The 23,527-nt window shown below is 42.2% G+C and overlaps 3 protein-coding genes and 1 non-coding gene across 4 annotated transcripts in view; 3 read left to right on the forward strand and 1 right to left on the reverse strand.

Moving 5' to 3' along the window:
- The window catches only part of LOC117938037 (ankyrin repeat and SAM domain-containing protein 6-like), an 11,967-nt gene extending 2,030 nt beyond the window's left edge, over positions 1-9,937 (reverse strand). The window contains exons 1-15 of the mRNA XM_034862361.1: positions 9,318-9,937; positions 7,967-8,188; positions 7,677-7,872; positions 7,372-7,522; positions 5,368-5,412; positions 5,020-5,224; positions 4,763-4,869; positions 4,067-4,218; positions 3,315-3,552; positions 2,950-2,999; positions 2,206-2,400; positions 1,933-2,095; positions 1,270-1,475; positions 551-743; positions 255-322 (exon numbers count right to left, since the gene is read on the reverse strand). Coding sequence (XP_034718252.1) covers positions 255-322; positions 551-743; positions 1,270-1,475; positions 1,933-2,095; positions 2,206-2,400; positions 2,950-2,999; positions 3,315-3,552; positions 4,067-4,218; positions 4,763-4,869; positions 5,020-5,224; positions 5,368-5,412; positions 7,372-7,522; positions 7,677-7,872; positions 7,967-8,188; positions 9,318-9,646 — 2,520 coding nt within the window. The 5' untranslated portion in view covers positions 9,647-9,937. The remainder of the gene's footprint in view (positions 1-254; positions 323-550; positions 744-1,269; positions 1,476-1,932; positions 2,096-2,205; positions 2,401-2,949; positions 3,000-3,314; positions 3,553-4,066; positions 4,219-4,762; positions 4,870-5,019; positions 5,225-5,367; positions 5,413-7,371; positions 7,523-7,676; positions 7,873-7,966; positions 8,189-9,317) is intronic.
- A 1,097-nt stretch (positions 9,938-11,034) lies between these two features.
- Positions 11,035-13,943, forward strand: rps20 (ribosomal protein S20). The gene is made up of 4 exons (XM_034862492.1): positions 11,035-11,218; positions 12,178-12,277; positions 12,457-12,530; positions 13,718-13,943. The coding sequence occupies exons 1-4, from the start codon at positions 11,216-11,218 to the stop codon at positions 13,898-13,900; spliced, it is 360 nt and encodes a 119-aa protein (XP_034718383.1). The 5' UTR covers positions 11,035-11,215; the 3' UTR covers positions 13,901-13,943.
- Positions 12,320-12,387, forward strand: LOC117938330. Its single transcript, XR_004655370.1, has one exon. It is a non-coding gene; the product is annotated as a small nucleolar RNA U54 (small nucleolar RNA).
- A 1,252-nt stretch (positions 13,944-15,195) lies between the features above and the next one.
- zgc:56231 (uncharacterized protein LOC406257 homolog) lies at positions 15,196-23,230 on the forward strand. Its single transcript, XM_034862750.1, has 18 exons — positions 15,196-15,361; positions 15,711-15,800; positions 16,793-16,912; positions 17,071-17,209; positions 17,300-17,484; positions 17,584-17,650; positions 17,795-17,971; positions 18,738-18,849; positions 18,927-18,989; positions 19,764-19,910; positions 20,000-20,165; positions 20,253-20,420; positions 21,298-21,437; positions 21,633-21,798; positions 22,250-22,364; positions 22,524-22,594; positions 22,691-22,810; positions 22,970-23,230. The coding sequence occupies exons 1-18, from the start codon at positions 15,239-15,241 to the stop codon at positions 23,183-23,185; spliced, it is 2,385 nt and encodes a 794-aa protein (XP_034718641.1). The 5' UTR covers positions 15,196-15,238; the 3' UTR covers positions 23,186-23,230.
- Positions 23,231-23,527: the final 297 nt, after the last annotated feature.

A 23,527-nucleotide genomic window follows, 5' to 3' on the forward strand; every position in this document is an offset into this window, starting at 1 on the left:
ATACAGTATTAGGGACCACTAAGGTCTTTATAAAGAGACTTCAGATACAGTATTAGGGGACCACTAAGGTCTATATAAGGAGACTTCAGATACAGTATTAGGCCATATTACTAAGGTCACTAAAGTTAGTGCTTGAAGTTAACTTAACTCAGTGATGCAGTTATGGGAAAGCAGTTTCCTTCATGCTGAGATAATTAAAAACATATAAGGGAATTATTTTAGAATTTCCGTTTGACAGATAGAAGAGAGAATACCTCCTGTTCCTCAAATATGGGCTGGTACTTCTCGAGCGACAGTTTCTTCAAAATACTAGACAGCTCATCTGAAAAAGACAAAAAACAACATGGAGTATGATCTAAGGAAAAACGATGCCACTCATTGCCACAGTTTCCACAGGAAGATTCAGTTTCTGTGATTTGATGTGTGTTGATTATTTTACATATGAGGCCGTGGTCTATTTTGAGTCATCAAGAACCCCCTATCATCACCAATCATTGGATAAATAACTTTTAAGCAATTTCAGTTTGGGCTGAAACCCACACGGTATCACCTTCATCAGTTATGGTTCCACTGCTGGAGCCACCACTGCTCTTGGAGCGAGGATGGGAAGAGTTGGAGGACAGCGAGTCTCCCTGCCCGGTGGGAGGTTTGGGCGTCGGGGAAGGAGACGGGGTCAGAGTGGGCGACGTGCTCTTGGATGTGGAGGAATTCCCTGATTGAGGCCTCTTCTTCAACTCCATCTTCTACAAAGGAATAAGGGAAGACAGTAGCAACAGTTCCAGTGTTTCTGCTAGAAAACATATTGGCCGCTGTTGGCTTTACACAGTAATTTGTAATATTTCCTGGCTTTGACTTTCCCGCTTGCTTGTCGCCGTGTGGGGTTTGTAAATCTGCAGTAATCTACTGCATTCAATCAAAAGCGAGAATGCAACATGTGGTTTTTCTTTTATCGTATACACTTAGTTTTACACACTTATTTTCAAAATATCGTGATATTTAATGTTTTCCAAATGGCCTTAGCAGGCGATATGGAAAAAATTAAATATCACGATATTTTGAAAATCACTGTAGCCTACTTTAACACAATTCAAATCGTCCAGACGGAATTATTTCCACCGGTAACTCTGACCTGACCCTTTTTCTTCAGTAATTACAGTAATTACAACAGAAACTCAGACCGGTTCGCTGACATGACAGGAGGCACATCTTTAACATTGACTGTTCCTCACAGTAATGGCTAAAAAGGAAAACAAAAAAAACAACACAGACCCTTCTCGAGTGGGTGTCAGAAGCCACCAGGCTGGGGTGGGAGTGGATGTCAGGAAGGCTTATGTCAGGCAGCGGCAGACCGGCTGCTGGGGGTAGCAGTGAAGGGTGGCTCTGTTTCTCTGGAGCCTGGGCCTTCACCTCTATCAGGCCTGCTGCTCGCTTCCTTTGGGCTGCTATCTGGGAGAGAACACTGTCTGCACTGCCCCCTGGTGGAAGACAGGGGCATAGAGGATGTCATCTGGTTGCTCACGTTGGGGCGGCTCGATCATGGAAAGAATCCTAATGACGATTATTTTGGTCAATATTGAAATCACAACTATTTTACACAATTACCCATGGACTTTGAAAAGATCTTGCAATTATTGAATTAAAAAACAAAACAGAAAAAACATCAAAGACACATTGAACAGTGAAATTTCCCTTCCAGTAATACTTTTCCCTTTTGAACTTTTTTTTCAGTCAGAACATCAGACCAAATAAGAATTTACTGCAAAAAGTCATGTGCAAAATAGTCATTTTTCTCTGTTTTTGTGATCGTTAGGAACCAGTATGTGTGTGTGTGTGTGTGTGTGTGTGTGTGTGTGTGTGTGTGTGTGTGTGTGTGTTTGTGTGTGTGTGCGTGCGTGCGTGTGTGCGTGTGTGCGTGCGTGCGTGTGTGTGAACCTGAACGGTTGTGACAGTCCCGGTTGATCCCTGCCACTCCATTGGAGCCTCCAGAGGAGTGGGGGGAGTGGTAGTGACCAGAGTTGGAAGGAGAGGAGGAGGAAGGCCCCTTGGGGATGCTGGGAAACTTAATGGACCTGCTGACCACACGGCTGATGGACGTCTGACGTACAGAGGAGCGATAAGGAGATGATAGCAGACGACATATGAATGATGAGAAAACATAAGGACGGGGATTCGCCAACACCGCCCCTCTCTCTCACAAACACTCACAATATCAGAGTTCCCACTGCTGTTCAGCTTCCTCTGGGGGGGCATGGGCAAGCGGGGCGCTTCGCTCTTTCCATCCCCGAGTAGACGCGAGCGGTCCGAGCTCCACGGTTCAAAGTTGGACGGAGGCAGGAAGGGGGGGATCACCGCTTTTAGTTTATCGTTGGGCAGCCGGGTCAGTGGCGCACCACTTCTGAGCTAGAGGACATGGAAAACATATTAGATTAAAATAATACCACTGATAAGAAGCACAATAACCCATATTGGGTGGCAGTTGCTTAGTCTGTAGAGAGTTGGGTTGGGAACCGGAGGGTTGCCGGTTCAAGTCCCTATACGGACCAAAGTATGGAATGTGGATTGGTAGCTGGACTTCACCTCTTTGGCCCTGCCAGGTGCTCTTGTGCAAGGAACCATACACCCCAAACTGCTCGGGGGGGGGGGGAGGTATTTGTGCATGAATAGGTTGTGAGCATGTATGTGTGTGTATTTCAGGCCTGTGTGCAGCGATTACTAACAAAACAGAGTGTAAACTGTAATTCCCCCACTGGGGATCAATATATAGTATACATTATAAACCTTTGTTCATACAGCTCTAATTGAAAGAGTTACAAAGTTCAAACCCCAAAGCTTATATACTAAATATTATTTTAAAAAACCAAGGTATTACTTCGCAACATGTTGTTTCAGCCGAGCATGCTAACCTTCTGTTCAATGAAACATAGTTTACATGAAATCAAACACTCATACCATGGTGGTTATAAGAAAGTCCTCCTTTTCTGACGATGCCCTGCAAAGACCTGGAAAAGGAACATAAGTCACATTTACACATTCCGTCCACCATGTCTTCTAACATATAACGTCCATAGTCTTTCTCAACACCATGTACATATGTAAAGTCAGTTCCAACCGGTGTCTAAACCAAACTGACATCAGACAAAAGCAGCAGCTTTTTCTGGGGCCGCAAAAGTCCTTATCCAATTTCCTTTCACACTGAAAACACTTGATGTGTAAAAATCGGTGGAGTTCCCTTTTAATAAACATCTGATGTGTGACAGACGATAGTAATCATGCTTTAGAGCCGACGATGAAGTCATGTTGTCATTGGGTCTCACCAGTATCTTTGCTCTTGACCGGCCGGGCAGTGCTGGCGTCATTCGCCCCCAGGGCAGGAGATGGTGCCAGCGCCCCATTGGACACCGCAGCAGGCTTTCTATTGGCCTTCATCGTGGCATCCAACGAAGTTTCAGCATCGTCAGGAAATGGAGCCAGGCGGTTGGATGAAAGGCCGTGCCGCAGGGTGTGAGTCAGCTTAAGCCGCCGGAACCGATTGGACATCCGACTCCACCAGGACTGGAAGGGTCAAATAAGTCCTTTTTTTTTTTACATTTTCCTTTACAATAATAATATATAAGTACTACTGCTAGGGGTGGGGGGAAATCGATACAGCATGGTATCGCAATATTTTCAATGGCAATACTGTATTGATACACAAGCGCCAAGTATGGATCTTTTATTATATATTATTTATATGTTGGTCAGTTTGTCCCATTTTGCAGCAATAACATTAAAGTGAGAAATGTGATAAAACAGATAAAATTTCCTTTTGGGGCCGTCATTTGAAATTGAAAAAAATTAGAAGTTGTAAAAAAGGTTACAAATTGAAATGTAACGCACAATATTGCAATACGTTTAAAATCGCAATAATATCGTATCGTGGCATAAGTATCGTGATGATATCGTATCGGGAAGCGTCTGCTGATTCCCACCCCTAACTACTGCATGGTATGGATTTTGAATTCATACATACAGCATGAAGTAATCTACTGTTTAACATAATATTACAGTAACAGGACTTGTGCTTTACCTTAAGGCTTCCCTTGTCGTCAGGCGGCACGGGGACGTTGTTGAGGGACTGTCGGCTTTTGGAGCAAGTCATTAAGGCTCTGCCGCGGTGTTTCGACTTGTCCTTGTCTACTTGCATACACACGGATGCTAACAGACGCACCAACTCTGTGTCTGAGAAAACCCAAAGTAGACACAGAGAATATAAATACAACAGACATCATGGGAACTACCAAGCAGGGACTGTGTAAGAGGCTTCAGTCTTCTTTGACGAATGTATTATGTTGGTGGTCATCTCCAAAAACATATTACAAACCCTGAAACATACATAAAAACCTTATACCATGCATACCATTTCCAATAGAAGGCCACTTGTGTAATGACTAATTATTGTGGAGAGTTGGGTTGAATTAACTTAACTATTTAATGTGATTGTTTTCATCATCCATTAATCTATCAGATACAGTATTAGGGGACCACTAAGGTCTATATAAAAGAGACTTCAGATACAGTATTAGGGGACCACTAAGGTCTATATAAAAGAGACTTCAGATACAGTATTAGGGACCACTAAGGTAGATATATAAGAGACTTCACAAATGATGAACACCTGTTGATTACAGTTTAATAGGAAGGGACTATTACTTATTTCTGGGCAAATTTTCCCAACAGGCTGTAAAACAGTGATGACACTGTTGTGTGATGACAGTGGGGGTACCTGGGTCGTTCAGCAACATAACCAAATCAAAGGCCGTGTATCCGTTCTTAGCCCGAAGGTTGACATCAGCCCCTTGACTCAACAGGTACTTGACAATGTCTTTATTACTGGAAGCAGGAGGGAGGCAAAGAAAACAAAAGGGTGGGAGAGGAATGATGATAGTGTCAGCATGCACAGTGTACGTGTGCATTACATTTTTGAAAGGACTTTATATCCCCACTAAAGTTAACCATAATGAACCACAATGTCCTTCTTACCCGTGATAGGTGGCCTGCATTAAAGCTGTCCACCCATGAACACCATCCTGTTTGTCTATGTCGGCGTTCTTCTCCACCATCAGCTGCACCACTTCCAGCTGACCACTCACTGCTGCCATCATGAGAGGTGACGCTCCCTCCTGATTAGATGAATTCACCTGAGTAGGATCCTCCTCCAAGATCTCCTTGACTAGTTGGGAATTTCCTGAGTGAACACACACACACAGATACATGTATATGAACTTGATTGGGTTTTTTCAATCACCTGTTAATCTCACAACCAAAACACAATTTACACAGCAGGGGTCCTCACACTTGACACAACATTGAGTGTTCAGTTTAACTCACCCAACTTGAGAGCACTGAACACATCTGGTCTTCTTCTATCGTCATCTGTGAAAGAAAAATGAGCATGGCTGAGAACAGAAGACAGTTCTGGTATACTCTGAAACAACAGGTCCTACTTGGCCAGACTCCAAATGGCTCAGCATCATGTGTGACTGGGGTTGTGTAAATAATAGTCAACTTATCACCGCAGAGTTCTCCTCTGACACAAATACTTGGGTGTACTTTAATTCTGCTGTAATTGTAACACTCACTAAATTCTAACTAGAAACTCAGCCAGACCAAACCTGATTTTTTTTTCATTCACATGTCGGCAAACCCTAAAATTGTGTTTTACCTGTGGTTCAGCACAGCCATGGCTATTTGGCACACCACTGCCAAGACATTTATTCATGAGACAGCTCTATCTTTATAAATTGATAGCTTAAATGTCAAACAATGTAGTCCCAAGTGATCTGTGGTTCAGAGTCAGGGCTTGGTTTGAGAAGTGGAGGTCAACACTACACATGACTGGGCAGTAAACAGAGTTAATTACTGCTATTAAACATCAAAGAGGCTGGGAGCTGTTGCTTTTGCTCTCACATCAGTGTTAACTGCAATGCAAGACAGCAACACACACAGACACTGTCCTTCAAGATTCAAGATTATTTTATTGTCATTCCAAAAACACTTTGGGAAGTGCAGTGTGGAAGGACTTTACGTTGAATCGGACCACCATAAAACAAACATAGAAACCCATCAGCAGCTAAAAAATGCAATTTATGAATAATGTTGCGTGTCTGCAAACAGGGTAGATCAACACCCCTGTGTTATGTCATTTATTTAGAATATTTTACATTCTAACGTAGAGATGGTCCGATACTGTTTTTTTATTCCCAATGCCGATTCTGATCCCTGAACTTGCGTATCGGCCGATATCGAGTACTGATCCAATACCGGTGGGTTGTATATTTAATTATGGTTTAACAGCTGTATACTACTATCCCTATCCCTTTCCATGGATGTGATATGATTTCTATCTTTGTTGTTGGTTTGCCTCAGGTTAAACTCTCAAACAATGAACGCAACAAAACTTTCTTTTTTTATCCAGTCTGACAGTCAATTATAATCAATCAATCAATCAATCAAAATGTATTTATATAGCACTTTACAATTACCAGCAGGTATCCAAAGTGCTTTAACAAAATGAGTAAAATCACAACATACAATAGAAAGAGTAAACATAGAAAACAGTAAAATCAGAAAAGGTCACAAAGAAACAAAAGAATGAAATTGTCCCACCACTGCTACGTATTAAAAGCCAGACTGAACAGATAATTATAACAGAAAAAGAACATAAATAAACACCATAACTACATAATAACTACTTTTTTTCAGCGCTTTATCACATGGTATTGGATTGTTGCATATACTCCAGTACTCCACACCTCTGTGTGTGTGTGTGTGTGTGTGTGTGTGTGTATGTGTGTGTGTGTGTGTGTGTGTGTGTGTGTGTGTGTGTGTGTGTGTGTGTGTGTGTGTGTGTGTGTGTGTGTGGGACGGAGCTCTGTTCTCTGCAGATAATCCTGCCCTTACACACTCTCAGGTACCAAAATGTGGTACCGTTTGATTTAAAGTGAATCAGTCCTCGGTAGTACTGACGTAATTCGGTCGGTATTCATAAAAGTACCGAGCTCGGTGCCCAACCCTACTTTCATCATATTACAAGTAGTGTAATAATACAATTGTATGATGATGATGATGATTGTGTTGTAAGTTTTTCTGTTTGTTTGGTCTTGTTTTACATTGTTTATGTTTTCTACCTCCCATGTAAAGTGACTTTGAGTCTGTGAAAAGCGCTATATAAATTCTATTTATTATTATTATTATATTTATTTGGCAAACCCTCTGATGGCTTTTTTCTTACATTCAGAATTACTACACATACGCATGTTAACCTTGTATGACATGCTTTGGCAATACTGTACTACTTTATCATTATCATGCCAATGATGAATCAGGCCTTACCTGTCTGGGGTCGGACCGTGGTGATGGAGTCCAGGTAGGCCTTGATGTCTCTCTGCTTAAGCTGCATGGCTAGTTCAAAGGCTGTCTTGGACAGAACATTGACCCTGTCTGGGTCAGCTCCACGCTCCACCAGCTGCTGAGTCACAGCCACCTTCCAAACACATGTAAATACATTTAAAGTGATACATGCTATAAAATGCCATACATCCAAAAGACACCCACCACGATTCCATAATGTATTATCCATCCATCTTGTTTATCTACACAACCATCCATCCATCCATCCATCCATCCATTGAACCCACCTTCCCACTGAGGGTGGCCACCATTAGTGGTCCCCAGCCAGTGGTCTTCTGGGAAAAGTTGACATCAGAGCCCCATTCTAGCAGCAGGCGGACTGACGCCTCGTGGCCATGCTGAGATGCCACCATCAGGGCTATGATGTCCATGAATACTCTGCCTCCTCCTTGACAGCCTTCACTTCCTCTAAAACCAGCCGCGCTGTGGGAAAACAGGGAGCCAGAAGACTTATTTTAAGGTAATCTTAATTGAGTTTTGTTTCAGTCTAGGAGCAGGTCTAAAAAACAGCCCAAACCTGCAGCTGTTGTTGTTGTTGCCATTTGAGACTGCCTCCTCCGCAGCAACAGCCAGATGATCATAGTCGTCAACGTGGGCACCGGTCTCCAGGAGTAGCTTGACTACATGAGCGTGTCCCCCACGGGCCGCCATGGTCAGAACACTCGCACCTAGCCTGTTCCGCCCATTAATCTCTGCCCCGTTCTCCAACAGGATGTGGGCGACAGTCAGGTGACCAAACCTGGATGGAGAAATAGAGAAAAAGTATGAGAGAGAGAGAGTGGGGATATTAAGTATCTATATTCCCCCTAGTTTTGAACAGTGTATCAAACATACAAATTAATTAGTACACTTATCTCTAAACCGAATTGGCATCACCCAATCAAGTCATGGCACACCTCATTAATTCCCACGGGATGTTCATCCTTAAGTTTTTACCTAACATCCACATAGGAAGGCCCCAGGCAGCTGTTGAAATGCAGACACTTGCTGTGACATGTGTCATATTGGAAGCCAAATGTGTGATACTTTTGCATTACAATCAATAATAGTTGATTTTTGTGAGAATTATGGACTATTTTACATACAACTTCCCAGGTCTTCACTGTATGGTATGCCCTGCTTGAGCGCTTAGTTGAACACTGCACACTGATGAACATGTTAGTTATACACCCAAGGTTAGGACACAGCCTTTAAAACCAACATACCAATTTGACAGACACCAAGACAAAGGCGTAATGATCTCTCAAAGGTTATGTGTCGCAGCCATAGGTCACAACACTGACAGTTACATTAAGTTATAATAATCATAATAAATAATGATACACTGAGAACGGGGACACTAAAATGTACACTCTGTTATTATTACACACAGGCCTGGATTACACACACGCTAATGGAGAGACGTCAGAGTGTGTGGGGGGGGGGGGCTGCCCATGGAAAGGCACGCCGAGCAGTTTGGGGTTCTGTGCCTTGCTCAACAGCACCTTGGCAGTGCCCAGTTGGTGAACTGGCACCTCTCCAGCTACCAGTCCACCACCATACTTTGGTCCGTAGGGGGACTTGAACCGGCGACCCTCCGGTTCCCAACCCAACTCTTTACTGACAGAGCAACTGACACCCCATGAGTTAATGTTGCTTCACGAAACTGACGCTAGAATATGGAAATTGCTGAAAAAAAGTTCATGTAACAGGCAAGACGTTAATGTTTCTATTCGATAAATTCAAGAGTAAATCCCGAGTCCCCAGACCATTTCTACACCGAGTAACGTTGATGAAATGACGAATAAAATCGCCAGATTGTTTCATGGAGTTTGGTGTGTCCGCCTCTTCAGTAGACCAGTGCATTGAGCTCGAGCCCGAAGCCTCACCTAGCAGCCTGCATCAGCGGGGTCCAGCCGTAGTTGTTTCGGCTGTCCACCGAGGCCCCCTTTCGCAACAAAAACCGGACCAGGTTCTCATGACCGCTGGCCGACGCAAACTGTAGGGCGGTGTTCCCCTCCTCGTCCGTACAGTCCACCGGTACCATAGACAACATGTCCGCGGTATTGCACTCCGACCCCGCTTCTGACCGCAGCCTGCTCTGCCGCCCGGACTCTTTCGAGGCTCCGGGCTCCAGGATGCCCCGGGCGGTTTCATAGTCCCCCTCGTCGCAGGCACGGAAAAGCAGCAGCGAATTAGCGGGGACACCGAAATTCATCTCCTCATTTAAAGTGTTACTCCGCCTCCATTTAATCAATCCAGTCAGTGTCGTTTCATCGAAAATAACGGACTCCAAGTTTCCCTCTGTCACCTGGCGGCGGCCTTTGATTGGAAAGCATGACGCAGAGGAAAATAAGTTTTCTATAATAAGTCTTCTTCTTCTCAAACACTACACCCTGGGAATCATCTTTTACAATCATAAACTTTCGTAATATCTCAAAGCCTTTCGACAAAACAACTTTTTGGCAACCGCTGCCCCGGTTCCGTTACTTCATCAATACCTCTTTAACACAACATGTAACTTCCGCTTTCCTCTTTCAAAAGAAAAGCTTATTATTAAACAATGGAATAATTACGGGTTTTTGCTCAAGGAGTTCCTCTGATATCTGGACACATCAGATGAGGGGAGAGCCAAATGGGGGTGTATAGGCGGTTTAAGCCCCGAACATCTAGTGTTAGGCAGCAACGGTTAGAGTTAAGGTTAGGTTTGGGGCACGGGCACAAGGGGACCACTGGTGTGGAGAAGTCAAGACAGTAACATTAACGCTAATAACATGGTTAACTGTCCACTTTTATTTTGTAAATGTTCATTTATCAGAATCATTTATTTGCCATTATAAATGATACATGTATATTTTTCTATTTTTCCTTTTTTTTAAATCTGCCATTATAAATGCAAATACTGATGGATCGAGAAATGCCTCGGCCCAAAATATCGGCCCGCCAATATATCGCTCGTGCTCTACTACAAATGTCTAATACGTATAATTTATTCATCTAATGTTTATTCATGATATGAGTTAACCGTCCTGTTGTCCTAGGGTCAAATTTGACCCATTTTCAAAAAAGTGTCTACATCAGAAATTGGGGTTTTTGTTCAACCAAATTGTCACAAAAATAATAACTTGGCTTGTTCCCTACAACGCTATTCATAAGTAAAATAAATGATCAGTTCACTACTTTCATTCAACTTTTTTTAATAGAGCCTTTGTTAACTGTATGAAGGGTATTGTGATCAATGTGGAGAAATCAGACATATCTGTGTACTATTTCAGTTCTCTGCTCTCTCCAACAAAAACGTCAAATAATGGACCTAGTGACAAAAATACTTTGGAAAAAGCTTCAAAAACTGTGCAAAAAGTGACAGAAACGACGAAAAAAGCGAAAAACAACATCAGGTAAAGCAACAAAAGGGTCAAAAAAGAGTTTGTATTTTAAATTTTGACCCAGAAAAACAGTTCACTGGTCGCCGGGAAGGCAACACCAGGGTAAATGTAGCCGATACTATATATATATATATATATATATTATATATTTAAACAACAGTGTTTTCAGTTTTCACTCGGGAGGACAACACAAGCGTACCAACTAGAGGCCGCTGTTGATTATGAACGCGTCTGAAACACCAACGAAGAAGTGTGAGTAACCCGGATGAGCAGTACATATTGAGGAAACCGGCCTCTGCTCGCTCTTTTCCTGAACAGCTAACCACGTTTGTGGCTCTCGTTCCTGGCTCACCGCTGTTCGCTTGAATTTCTCCCGAATAAGTCGGTCAGGAAAAATCAAAATGGTATGTGCTGTTTTAGTATAGCTGACGTTTTGTACGACCCTCACCGTGTAGCTAGTAATTTCTTAATTCCGTATCTTAACTTAACGAAATTCTTGGGGTTGCTCGCTAATGTTAGCACCGAAGGCTAATGTCGCTTGCGTGGATGTCCCGCCACAAATCATTCACGAACCAGACTTTTTTTTTTTTTTTTATCAAGAACCTGTGTATTGTTGTTAAAATGTGGCGACATGAAGCATCGTGGTTACCTAATCTTCAAGAAGCTCTTTATAATTCGGCAAACTTAGTTGAAAGTGCACAAGCAGCATGTAATGTAGCTAGGTTTGTATCTTGCGATGTTTTTGAAACCAGTATCGGCACAACGGACAGTTGTCACGTTGGCTGAAGTTAGCTGGCTTAGCTAATGCACAGTTTATATGCCTTAACGTTACTGTAAGTTTCTTGGCTATGAATTGGTGAACATTTGTCGTTAGGGTTAGACTTGGACAGCGTTCGCCAACACTATTGTGACACAAAGCATGGTTTTCTTACATAGTTAAAGCGGTTTATTTTAATATTAGGCGTTCTAGCTAGTTAGCTGGTGCTGCGTTTAGGTGCTCCGTTTAATTCTCCAGCGTCTTTGAAGACTAAACCCATTTCAAGGATTATATTACATTAAGAACCAGAATTTTCAACTGTAAACTAATAACAATAATTCTAAATAAATACGAGCTATATTAATATCCTATAACAATCTCAAACTGACGTTTTAGTTTTCTTTAATGCTGAATGTTAGTGTCGCAGTTTGTAATAAGAGTAAAGTTAGTGCTGTAGCTGTAATACATGAGAAAATACTCAAGTTATTAACTCTGTTGCACCCACCAGGGATGTTACATCTGTCCTAGCTATCTTGCGCTGAGCTATGTTGTCTAAAATCCTGTGAGTGTCAGGATATGTGTTTTCATAACTTTCCATACATGCAGGCTTTCAAGGACACTGGCAAGGCACCTGTTGAGACTGAGGTCGCCATCCACCGCATCCGCATCACCCTCACCAGCCGCAACGTCAAATCTCTGGAGAAAGGTAACAAGATCCAAATAATTAATGTTGAATAGTACAGGGATGTGAGCTATGAGGATACATTTCCATCTGATAAACTGTGAAGACTGGATATACGCTATTCTGAGCCATGGCTTTAAAAGTATCGTAGACTGATTGCCGGTTGCTTGTGTTTTGAAGTTGTTTTTTCATATATAATTCAGTGTGCGCAGACTTGATCCGTGGGGCTAAGGAGAAGAACCTGAAGGTGAAGGGGCCCGTCCGCATGCCAACCAAGGTACTGAAGGACATGGGCTAGACAAACATTTTCACATTTACTGCATTGGTGTAAGTCCCACCATCTGCAATGTTAGTGTCTGAGGACAGGGACTGACAGGCCCTCGTCATGCATGTCGACTTAAATGGTCTGGTGGAATTGAAGTTGACAATTTCCCCCTGTTCAATCAAAATGTATGATTGTGTTACACTTGATTTATAGGATATTTATGGATGAACTGAGCCCAGACATTCACAAACTTTCTGTTTTCAACACTGAATACTCTTGAAGTAAACCACCTAATGTGTCTGCCATGTTTTTCACAAAAGCGTCAGCAAATATAAAACAAATTGCAAATAAGTATACCTAGCTTCCAGACTATAAGCTGTTAAGCCACAAACAGGGTGCTGGATGCAAAAGATAGTAAAAGAGAAGCATCTGCGCACATCTCAATGTGTCAAAGTGAAAACTTGGACACTTGTTTACATTTTCACAATCTAAACTTTTAATAATTGTGATTGCGTTGACAAAATCCGAATCAGCTTTATTCGCCAGGTATGAGGACGCATAAGAGGGATTTTTCTTTGGAGCATCGTTACTCACACTGTGCTTACACATATAAAACAACCAAAACAAAATATACATACATACATACATACATACTCTAAACAGAAACAATATAGAGGCATGAGTGCAATGAAGAGTTAAATAAAATTATTTAAATGTGGAATATAGTGCAAAGGATACTGGGATAAATAGTATTATATTATCCATTGTATAAACAGTTCTGAAATAGGAAATGATAATAATGAATAAAAACTAAGTGAGATGTGAGAATGGGAATGATGAATAATACTAAATAAGTGTCTGTAGAGACAGTTACTGGGTTATTGACAGCATCATTTCAATCATTTTCAAATCACTAAAGCTACGGTCAAATAACAGTTTCAGTTAAATTGCCCTACAATGGTCCCATGGTTACCTTTTTATGATGGGAGTAAAAGTATGTAGTATGTTTGTATTCTGGTAGTGTGATCCTGTACTAATTATGTTGACAATGAAGCTGAAATTGCGGTATATCTGAAATGTAATGGACTTCATACTGCATAGGAACAGCCTGAATGTAGTGTGAATATGGGACTACCACCAATTTCTTTTCTTTCTTTTTTTGTGGTGAAGTTAAAATGTTTTTTTCCTGTCTCCTCCAGACTCTGCGTATCACCACCAGGAAAACACCTTGTGGTGAAGGATCCAAAACCTGGGATCGCTTCCAGATGAGGATCCACAAGCGCCTGATTGATCTGCACAGCCCATCTGAGATCGTCAAGCAGATCACCTCCATCAGCATTGAACCCGGTGTAGAGGTTGAGGTTACCATCGCAGACGCATAAATGATTCAGTGGATTCAATAAATAAAATGGATAAGGAAACTGATGTGGTGTTATTGGGTGGGCTCCTAATGCACTGAGACAACAGGATGTGCACACACGTCTCAAACAACTCCTTGCTAATCTATTCTATGGAAACAATTGGTGATCAAGATGAATGATATCTGGGCAGTTCAATGTAAACCAGGAATCTAATATGTACCTTATTGTGCATCACACGGAGTGCTGGATAAGCAACTCAAATTAGAAAGCTAGGGCTTTGCTTTTGTTTTGAATCTTTAGTGATGTTTCTAGTCAATTGCAACACAGCACTCAATACTAAAGTATGTGTTTATCTCATAATTCACAACTTTTATATGCATTTTATTTTAATAAACATTCTATTTCTAATTTGCAAACTGACAACTTTAGTGGTAATAGAGAAAACAATGTTACACAAATATGTTCAGGAATAGTGTCCCAGAAGACTTTGAACTATTTTGAGAAGCATTCCCAAAACATGTTAATCTCCGTCTACAATGAGTTAACTACAGTTTTACTTCACTTACACCCAAGAAGAAAGGACACATTACATTTGTCATGTTTTTTTAATGCCTCTCTTACCTAGAAACACGACTTACAGAAACTGGAGAAATATCAGAATTACAGGATAATGTTGAATGCCAAAACCCAATTTAATAACCTCACAAGCTAAATCTGTCTCCGGAAACCAGTCACTGGTCACACATGGAACCGTATCAGGCTGTAGTAGCAAAACAGAAAAATCCATACAGCATCGTATCGCAATACTTTGTTGATACACAGGTGCCGAGTATGGATCTTTTAATATATATGTGTTGGCCAGTTTGTCTGCTTGACAATCCAATTTTGCAGCAATAGAATCCATGAACAAACAGATGTTTCTTTTTAGATTAAACGGATGTTAAGTTTCCTTTTGGGACGTCATTTGAAATTGTGGAAAATTTGAAGTTGAAAAAAGGTTATAAATTGCAAGGTATCACAGAATATTACAATATGTTTAAAATCTCAAAAAGAAAAAGCTGAGGAAAATTCCATTACAGTCCTTATTACTAAGCATATTTGGAGATAGATCCTCAAAGTATTTGATATATGATCGTTTTAACCTCAAGCTGATTGGTTACCCTGGTGATTTGCTCCACTTCCCACCTGCTTCCAATTTACACTGATTACATTATCCACTTGTTCTCAGTGGAAGAACAGCAGACATCAGACCCACATGGAGGTGGAATGAGTGTTTTTTTAGGCCAAGTCAGCTGTCCTCCAGAGAGTCAGGGGCTTTGGAATACAGCTAACAAATTAAAACACGAATGAACAGGTGTGATGGAGCTGTCTGGCCTTGAGATGAGTACAGCTAATTTCAGCAATGAAGACAGCGTCAATATGCAGTATGTTGACATGGACTTCACTTGTAATACTCCTCCTGTCAGCACGTCATCCCACCAGGTAATGGTTCTCACCTAACAGCAATACAGTTCAGATTCTCTTTCAAGTGTGTGTGTGTGTGTGTGTGTGTGTGTGTGTGTGTGTGTGTGTGTGTGTGTGTGTGTGTGTGTGTGTGTGTGTGTGTGTGTGTGTGTGTGTGTGTGTGTGTGTGTGTGTGTGTGTGTGTGTGTGTGTGTGTGTGTGTGTGTGTGTGTGTGTGTGTGTGTGTGTGTGTGATATATTTATTTATTATTATTTGTTTTGGTAGTGCTTGTTCAGATTTCTCGGCCATGTAATGTACTGCTAAAAAGACTGAAATGAGCTGTGCACCGAGTTTCTGTTGTGATTGTCTGTGTGTTGGCAGCCTGAGGGGCCAGGTGGTGCTGAGCAGCAGACTATGCGAGTTTACCTCCGAGTCAGGCCCTTCTCTAAAGAGGAGCTAGCTGACAATGAGGATCAGGTATATCGTCATCGTCAATGTCACCAGTGGTTTTGTAATCCAAAAGGCAGCCAGTCCTCACTGCTACACAGAACACGTTTACCTGTGATGAAGTTAAAATATTACAAGATCTCTCACAGGTGGTCTGGGACCCCTGGGGGGGGCATCGGAGTCACTGCAAGGAGGCCTACACAAAGAATGTCTTAACATAATTCCAGCATATTATTAGCTAATGTAAATCCCCACTGATGGGCTTACCGGCCTGTCGGTAAGGGACTGTAGTCACTAAGGAAGCCATCCATAGCTCCAGGTAACACTAAGGATTCACTACTGAATGTTTAACATTAAGCAATGATTTAATAAATCCTGCCAATAATGATCATTTCAATAGCTTAGTATTTTATGCAAAATGATCTGTATAAAGTCTTTGGGCTGCCCTACATGTTATTGTAGACCCAGTTTAAGACCCCTGCTCTATTCTTATTTGTGTTGCATTTTAATTATATTGTATCTGATTTCCACCGAGGTAAAGAACTGTTCATAAATCATTTTAATATTCTATTTAATTTTACAATAGACCTTCTCCCAGCATTATTTACCATATCTTGGCACCCTGGCCTGGACTCATGTGTAATATACTTCCCTCAGTATCTGTCTTCATTTAAATGCATTTAAATTGTTAGGCAAACTTTATTTAACCCTTTTTAAATTCTGCTTTTTAAAATTGATTATGATGCAGAAACTTAGTGAAGATGGGATCTGCTGTAGACTAGTGACAAATGATGTTCTCTGGAGAGACAATGTTCAAGCACTAATTATAAAGATCCACGTTTTTAAAACTGATATTTGTCCTACGATCTGATTTTATTTTTTTGTGGAGGAAAATAATACTTGTATAGAAAGTGGGCTGTTGTCCTCTGCATATGGCCAAGTGCACCTTATGACATCACACACAAGCTATTATTTAGATGTATATAATTTGAGCTTTTTTTTCTCCCCCCCCCCCCTTTAAGGATTGTGTAGTGATTGAAAACAGCCAAATGGTGACTCTGAACGCACCAAAGGGTTCTGTCACCATGAAGAGCAGTGAGAAGGGCATCTGCACGTCTCTTCACAAATTCTCCTTCTCACAGGTCTGCAACATGTTGAAAATGTACTGTTTCTATCTGCCTGAACGTAGGGTAGCGGACCTTGTATGCATTCATTCCTAAACTATTCTGGATGAGAATGTGCCGTTTTAGACAGGCACTCGCATTCCTTTCCACCCACCCACCTCTCTTTTGGCTTTTAGATTTTTGGACCAGACAAGACCCAGTCGGAGCTATTTGAGGACACTGTCAAAAGCCAAATGTGGGATTTCCTGGAAGGGAAGAATGCACTAATTTTCAGCTATGGTGTAACCAACGCTGGGAAAACCTACACAATCCAAGGTAAAGACTGTGACCCGACAACATCGGCGTTAATGTCGGAAGTCCTGTGTAAGTTCTTCTGCCTGTGTGAGTACATGCGTAATGTTTTAGGCACTCCAAAAGAGCCGGGGATACTCCCTCGGGTGCTGGATGCCACCTTCCACTACATTGGAAGCCATGTGTATGAGGGGATGGACCTGAAACCCTACCACAGAAATGATGCCCAACATCTGGATCCTGACCAAGTCAGGCAGGAGCGAAGTGCTAAAGCTGCCATTTTTGGTTCAGTCAAAGAAGTGAGTGAGAGAGACAGATGAGCCATTTCTTCAGGCTTTGCTAAGAATTTTATATGAATAAAGTGCATAAAACATGCATTTTCACTTGCTCCCATTTAGGAATGTGATCCTCCCCGAGCCAGTGGTGGTTTAGAGTCCTCATCCTCTTTGTTCTACGATCAAAGCGGTAGCCTTTTATTAGTTCTACACACTGAAAATGTATTGTCATGCATTCAATAGGATTTCAATGTGTCATGCAAACAGTTCAGACAAGAATGATCATCACTGTTTGACACCATTCTTCCTGTTGGCCCCTCTATCTCCATTTTAGTGTTGGCGGGTAACCAAACGGAAGCAGGCAGCAGCCAGTTTGCATTGTGGGTGGCATTCTTTGAAATCTACAATGAGCATGTATATGATCTGCTTCAACCTTCCCTTTGCTCCAAGCCCAAGAAACGCGCTGCTCTTCGAGTGTGTGACGATGGTGCTGGAAACGCTTATGTAAAAGGTGTGAGCGTGCCTTCGTCCTGTGGTCTTAAAGTACCCATATTCTGCTCAGGTTCAAAATGGTGTTTTGAGGTTGTACCAGAATAGGTTCCCATAGTTTCATTTTCTAAAAACATCATATTTTTGTTGGACTGCACATTGCTGCAGATCCAGTTTTCACCCTGTGTATAGGTCTCTGCTTTAGCTCCAGAGTGAGACATCTCACTTCTATCTTTGTTGGGAGCTGCACATGCTCAGTAGCTCGGTAAGATCCCATCAGCTAGATAAGTCTTTCTCCAGCTTTGCTCAGTCCAAGGCAGGATCAGCTGGGAGACTTCTTCTAGACCAGGGCCACGTGTGGAATACCTGCACAGCAGGGACAGGAAGTAGAACAGGGACAGGAAGTAGTTCTTTTGGAGGTTATGGTAAACTAGTGGCTGTTGGAGCAGTGTTTAGCCATTGGGAACGAGGTAGCATGCTACGGTTAGCCACCTCGTCTCTAGTGACGTAGAAAGGCATGCAGATGTTGGACAGCTCACCTTGAGACTGAAGAAACCGGATCTCACTCATAAAAGATGGAGAGTTTTTTTTCCAAGTTTGTGTGTTTGTGGAAGCACCAGAGACACGATAACATCTCAAATCCCAGAAAAAGATGGGTTTTTTTTAATGTATTTTTCCATAATATGGGCCCTTAATTTGGTCAACAACACCAGCGAAAGTACTTTTATGTTGTGCAAGGTTTAAAGTTGAATCAACACTAAGAACAATGTGTTTTCAAATGATTTCAGATCTGAGGTGGACTAACATCCAGACCATGGGCGAAGCCTCCAAACTACTACAGTTTGGAAACAGAAACAGAAGTGCTGCAGCCACGAAGATGAACCAGTCGTCCAGCAGAAGGCAATCTTCATTTCACCATATCTTTTACTCTGGTGTCATTTTTCTGTTTTAATAACTCAAACCAGCTTTCCTTACAGCCACAGCATCTTTACCATGAAGTTACTTAAGATTGATGGCAGTACAGTTAAAAGGATCTCAGAGTAAGTATTGGCCAGTGACATCATTACTATTCAATGTTTTAGTGTTTGTATCCTGTTGTTATGGCTAATAAGGGCATACAACTAAACAAGAAAGCAGACAATTTAATGTTTACCATTTTAAAATGCCTCCCCTAGAGGAGAAAACACAGGACATGACTGAAAAAAAACATCTCCTCACTATCTGCTAGCTGCATGTCCCCTGAACACACTGTAAAAACATCTCACTATCTGCTAGCTGCCTGTCCCCTGAACACACTGTAAAAAACATCTCCTCACTATCTGCTAGCTGCCTGTCTCCTGAACACACTGTAAAAAACATCTCCTCGCTAGCTGCCTGTCCCCAGAACACACTGTAAAAAACATCTCCTCACTATCTGCTAGCTGCCTGTCCCCTGAACACACTGTAAAAAACATCTCCTCACTATCTGCTAGCTGCCTGTCCCCTGAACACACTGTAAAGAACATCTCCTCACTATCTGCTAGCTGCCTGTCCCCTGAACACACTGTAAAAAACATCTCCTCACTATCTGCTAGCTGCCTGTCCCCTGAGCACACTGTAAAGAACATCTCCTCACTAGCTGCCTGTCCCCAGAACACACTGTAAAAAACATCTCCTCACTATCTGTTAGTTGTGCACAGAAGGGAGGGCACAGGATGAGGAGGGAGGGGCGAGCTAGTCTTGTTTTGTTTGAAAATTCTTCGAACGTCAACGAGAAGTAACATCGCTTGGAGCACTTTTTAAATATAATATACATAACTTGATTTGTTTGTCAGGTTTTCTCTGTGTGACCTGGCTGGCTCCGAAAGATGCAACAAAACCAAGACATTTGGGGAGAGGCTGAAGGAGGCAGCAAACATAAACAACTCTCTGCTCACTTTGGGGAAGTGCATCAGTGCCCTTCGCAACAATCAGACCGACGGGTACGGATGGTTCTGAAAGTGTCGGACCAGTGACCCTGGATGGTTTAGATGTTTTGCATTGGTTTTTTTTCTTCTTCTGTGTTAACCAGAATGAAGAGCAGCTACATTCCTTTCAGAGAGAGTAAGCTCACCAAGCTCTTCCAGGCTGTTTTCTGTGGGAAAGGAAGTGCGTCGATGATTGTCAACATTAACCAGTGCGCGTCCACCTACGACGAGACTCTCCACGTTATGAAATTCTCCGCTGTTGCCAAACAGGTTAGACCCAGGACAACACGGTGTGAGAGAGAGCTTTACAACGAGCCGGATTGCCAACGCCACTAATCTTCCCTGTGCTGTCTGTAGGTGGTGCAGGTTATTCCAGTTCAGCCTGTGGAGGCTCTGGCTCCTTGTCTGGTTGGCCATGATGGCAAGCCTCTGGTGAGGAATGGGCGGATTGACAGCCAGGACTTGGAGGGCTGCCTGTCTGAGGATGAGGAAGACGAGGCGGACATGTCTCTGCTGCCACAAAATGTACAGTTACTACTCCCATGTCCCATTCAAACATTGCTTCATTAATGCATTGGCACCATGTGATTTATGGGGATATACCCTATGACGTGTTAGTCAGCCGGTCCTTCAGCACGGTATCAGGGGTGACGCGGTTGGTCGTTCTACCACTTTGCTCCAGACGGACGTAACAGCTATTTGATGGCTTGTCAAAGGTCTGAGCTGACATTCATTGTCCACAGAGGATGTCTCCTATTGACTTGGAGATCCCTGACACCGTCCTCAAGTGACACCATGAAGGTTTCGTTAGTGAAATAGTCTGAAATATTTAATCAATTGCCGTAAATACGGTCATGGTGCCCAGGGATGAATCCTAGACACTCTGGTGATTTCTTGACCTCTCCTGGAATCACCAGACACCTCCTGATAGGATGTTATTGCGATTTTAAACATATTGCAATATTCTGAGATATGAGTTAACTGTTCCCACAATACAGTAGCATGAGCTGATTAAATTAGCTGTGTATATAAGCTAACGTAATTTGCTACTAACGGAGATTGCCATTTGGTACACTTATTCAAGATTCCTTCATTAGGATTGTAATAACTTAGATAATCCCCTAACTTTTTATATGGCTCCATCAGGTCAAAATTTAAATTGTTTTATGACCAAATGCCTGCGAAACTGTCCCCTTTTAAATGCTAATTGGCAAACAAATTGCAAGCCCACATCCTAAAGTAAGATGATGAAAGCGATATTACCTGTGAAATATCATTTCATTGTGAACATGTTGCTGTTTTAGTTTGATGCTCTGCTGTTGGGGAATTCTTAGCCTTCACTCATAAGATACATAATATGGATCAGTTGTTTTCAGTTAATGTTGTTCTTTAACTCTCCTAGGAGCTCGTAAATGTGATTGAGAGTCTGCGAACAAAACTCCTGGCTGAGAGGAGAAGACGCCTTGTTCAGGAAATGGAGATTCGGAAGGAAATGGGAAATGCCATGTTCCAGCAGCTCATGGAGGGTGAAGAACTCCGCATGTAGGTTCATTTTATTTGCAAGAGCAGGCTAGTAATGCAGATATTTGGTATTGTATGCTTTCATTTTGGGGATTTAAATTTTGTTCAGCGCATTGATACTACTCTATTAGTACCATGGTCGGGGCAGGATCAGCAACAACGTCCCCATTAACCCTTAAACCTAACCTGGTGAATAAGATGTCCCCTGACGCTTAGTCGACAGGTAGAAGAGCTGAAGGAGAGCTACCAAGAAAAGCTGGAGAATACTTTTGAGATGTACAAGGATGCTTTCAAAGAGCATGCCTACCAGAGTGCTATGAACAACCTGGAAGACGACTACGTACCGCTGGACGAGTTCCTGGCTGAACAGGAGAGAGTGGAGGTACGTGACGTAATCGGCTGCTAACGGGGCCGAACAATGTGGTTTTAACCCTTGGGATGTCTGTCCCTCAACATGAAAAACTTTTCTTACCAATGTCTGTCTCTTTTTGTTGAAGTTTTGTCAATTTTCTGACAAGTTTTTGACAATTACTTCCAATAGTTTTTGCCCCCAATGTTTTGTTGCCTTGTTCATTATTTTTTGACTCCCATGTTTTTGGTATTAAAAAAACAAACTTGGACACGGACAAATTGGACCCCAGGACGACATTTAGGTTGATGGGTTTTAACAAGAACCTACATACATCGTTCAAATCCCAAAAGCTTCCTTCAGTTATTGAATTGTAAATGGTGGAATTGGCTTCATGGTAATCTGGTGTTATGTCACCAAACCAAGCAGTCCGATTTTTGGCTTGTCATTAAAACCTGCCGTTTGTCTCCGACTGAATGCGTAGGCGCTGAATCGTAAAGTGTCAGAGTTGGAGACCTTAATGTCCAGTGTAGACGGAGGAGTGTGTGCCCGTCCAACAGTGGACCGGTCGTGCCAGACTCGCGCGACAGAAGGTTGGCGTACTTTCAATGAACATGGACAACTAGAGTTTTAAATCAGGGGTTCAACAGAAGTACATTCCCTGACTCTTTAAGAGAACCATTGCTTAAGCTTATTTCCTTCTCTGCATTTATTTATTGTTTTGGGTATCTTTTTAATTTCTCATTTTATTCCCACAGACGATGAACAATGCAAACAGCTTTACAAAGAAAAATGTGCCTTAGAGAGGATATGTGAGGATAAACAACAGGTAACGAGGACATTTAAATGTTGGATCTCCTTAAAACGTCGGCTCAGTCTGGTTGTGCGACCACTTGCTCAGCTCTACTTTTGCTGTTTGGTTTAGTTGATTTCGTCCCTAGAGACGAGGCTGATGGAGGTTAGTAAAACACTTGAGAAGATCAGAGATGGCTTCCTGGAGAAATCAGCTGATCTGGAGCTTTTACAGAGACAGGGCGATAATCAGGTGAGAAGATTTCAAAGTAGAAATATGCAAAGTTTGGCAAATTATTCTTAAAGTGGTGTTCAGAATAACGTAAGCTGACTGGATCCAGACTAACACGACTTCACCAGGATGGAAATTGTTTGAGCTTTGAATGTTCTATTAATTTTTTCCTCAATCAAGACAAAATCCATGGATGACCTCATACGGCGGAGCGTTGAGAAGGACGGGGAGATTGACTCTCTAAAGGCAGAAGTTGCCAAGCTCTCCCAGAAGTCCCCTGTGAAGCCCAAAACCAAGCGAGGTCTGCTCGCCAACCTCAGGGAGGCTGTGACTTCTCCACGGAAGAGTTCAGCCGGCCGAACGCTCAGGAAAACCGTTCGGCCGGTACACCACTGACGAGCCCAGCGTCTGGGCTGAAGGACAGGGACTCATTCTGGTTTTAACCCTTGCGTTGTCCTTCGTGTTAAGGGGACTTTAGTTTAGAGTGTTAGAAAATACGATTGAATACCGGACGGGTCTCTAGGGCCTGAGAGACAACACAAGAGTTAAAAACTCAACATGGCCGGTTTTTAGGACACCAGGAAAGGAAACTCACTTTTTGTGACTTTTTGTTTTTCAGTTGCAGTGGGTGTATTATGATGGCATTTTTATGTTTTTATTAATAAAATGAGCTCATTCAAAGCTTCTACGCATAGAGTCATTTATCATAATCATTAATATAAACTAATTTTAGGATGA

The sequence above is a fragment of the Etheostoma cragini genome, chromosome 22, assembly GCF_013103735.1.
Source record: "Etheostoma cragini isolate CJK2018 chromosome 22, CSU_Ecrag_1.0, whole genome shotgun sequence".
Lineage (NCBI taxonomy): Eukaryota > Metazoa > Chordata > Actinopteri > Perciformes > Percidae > Etheostoma > Etheostoma cragini.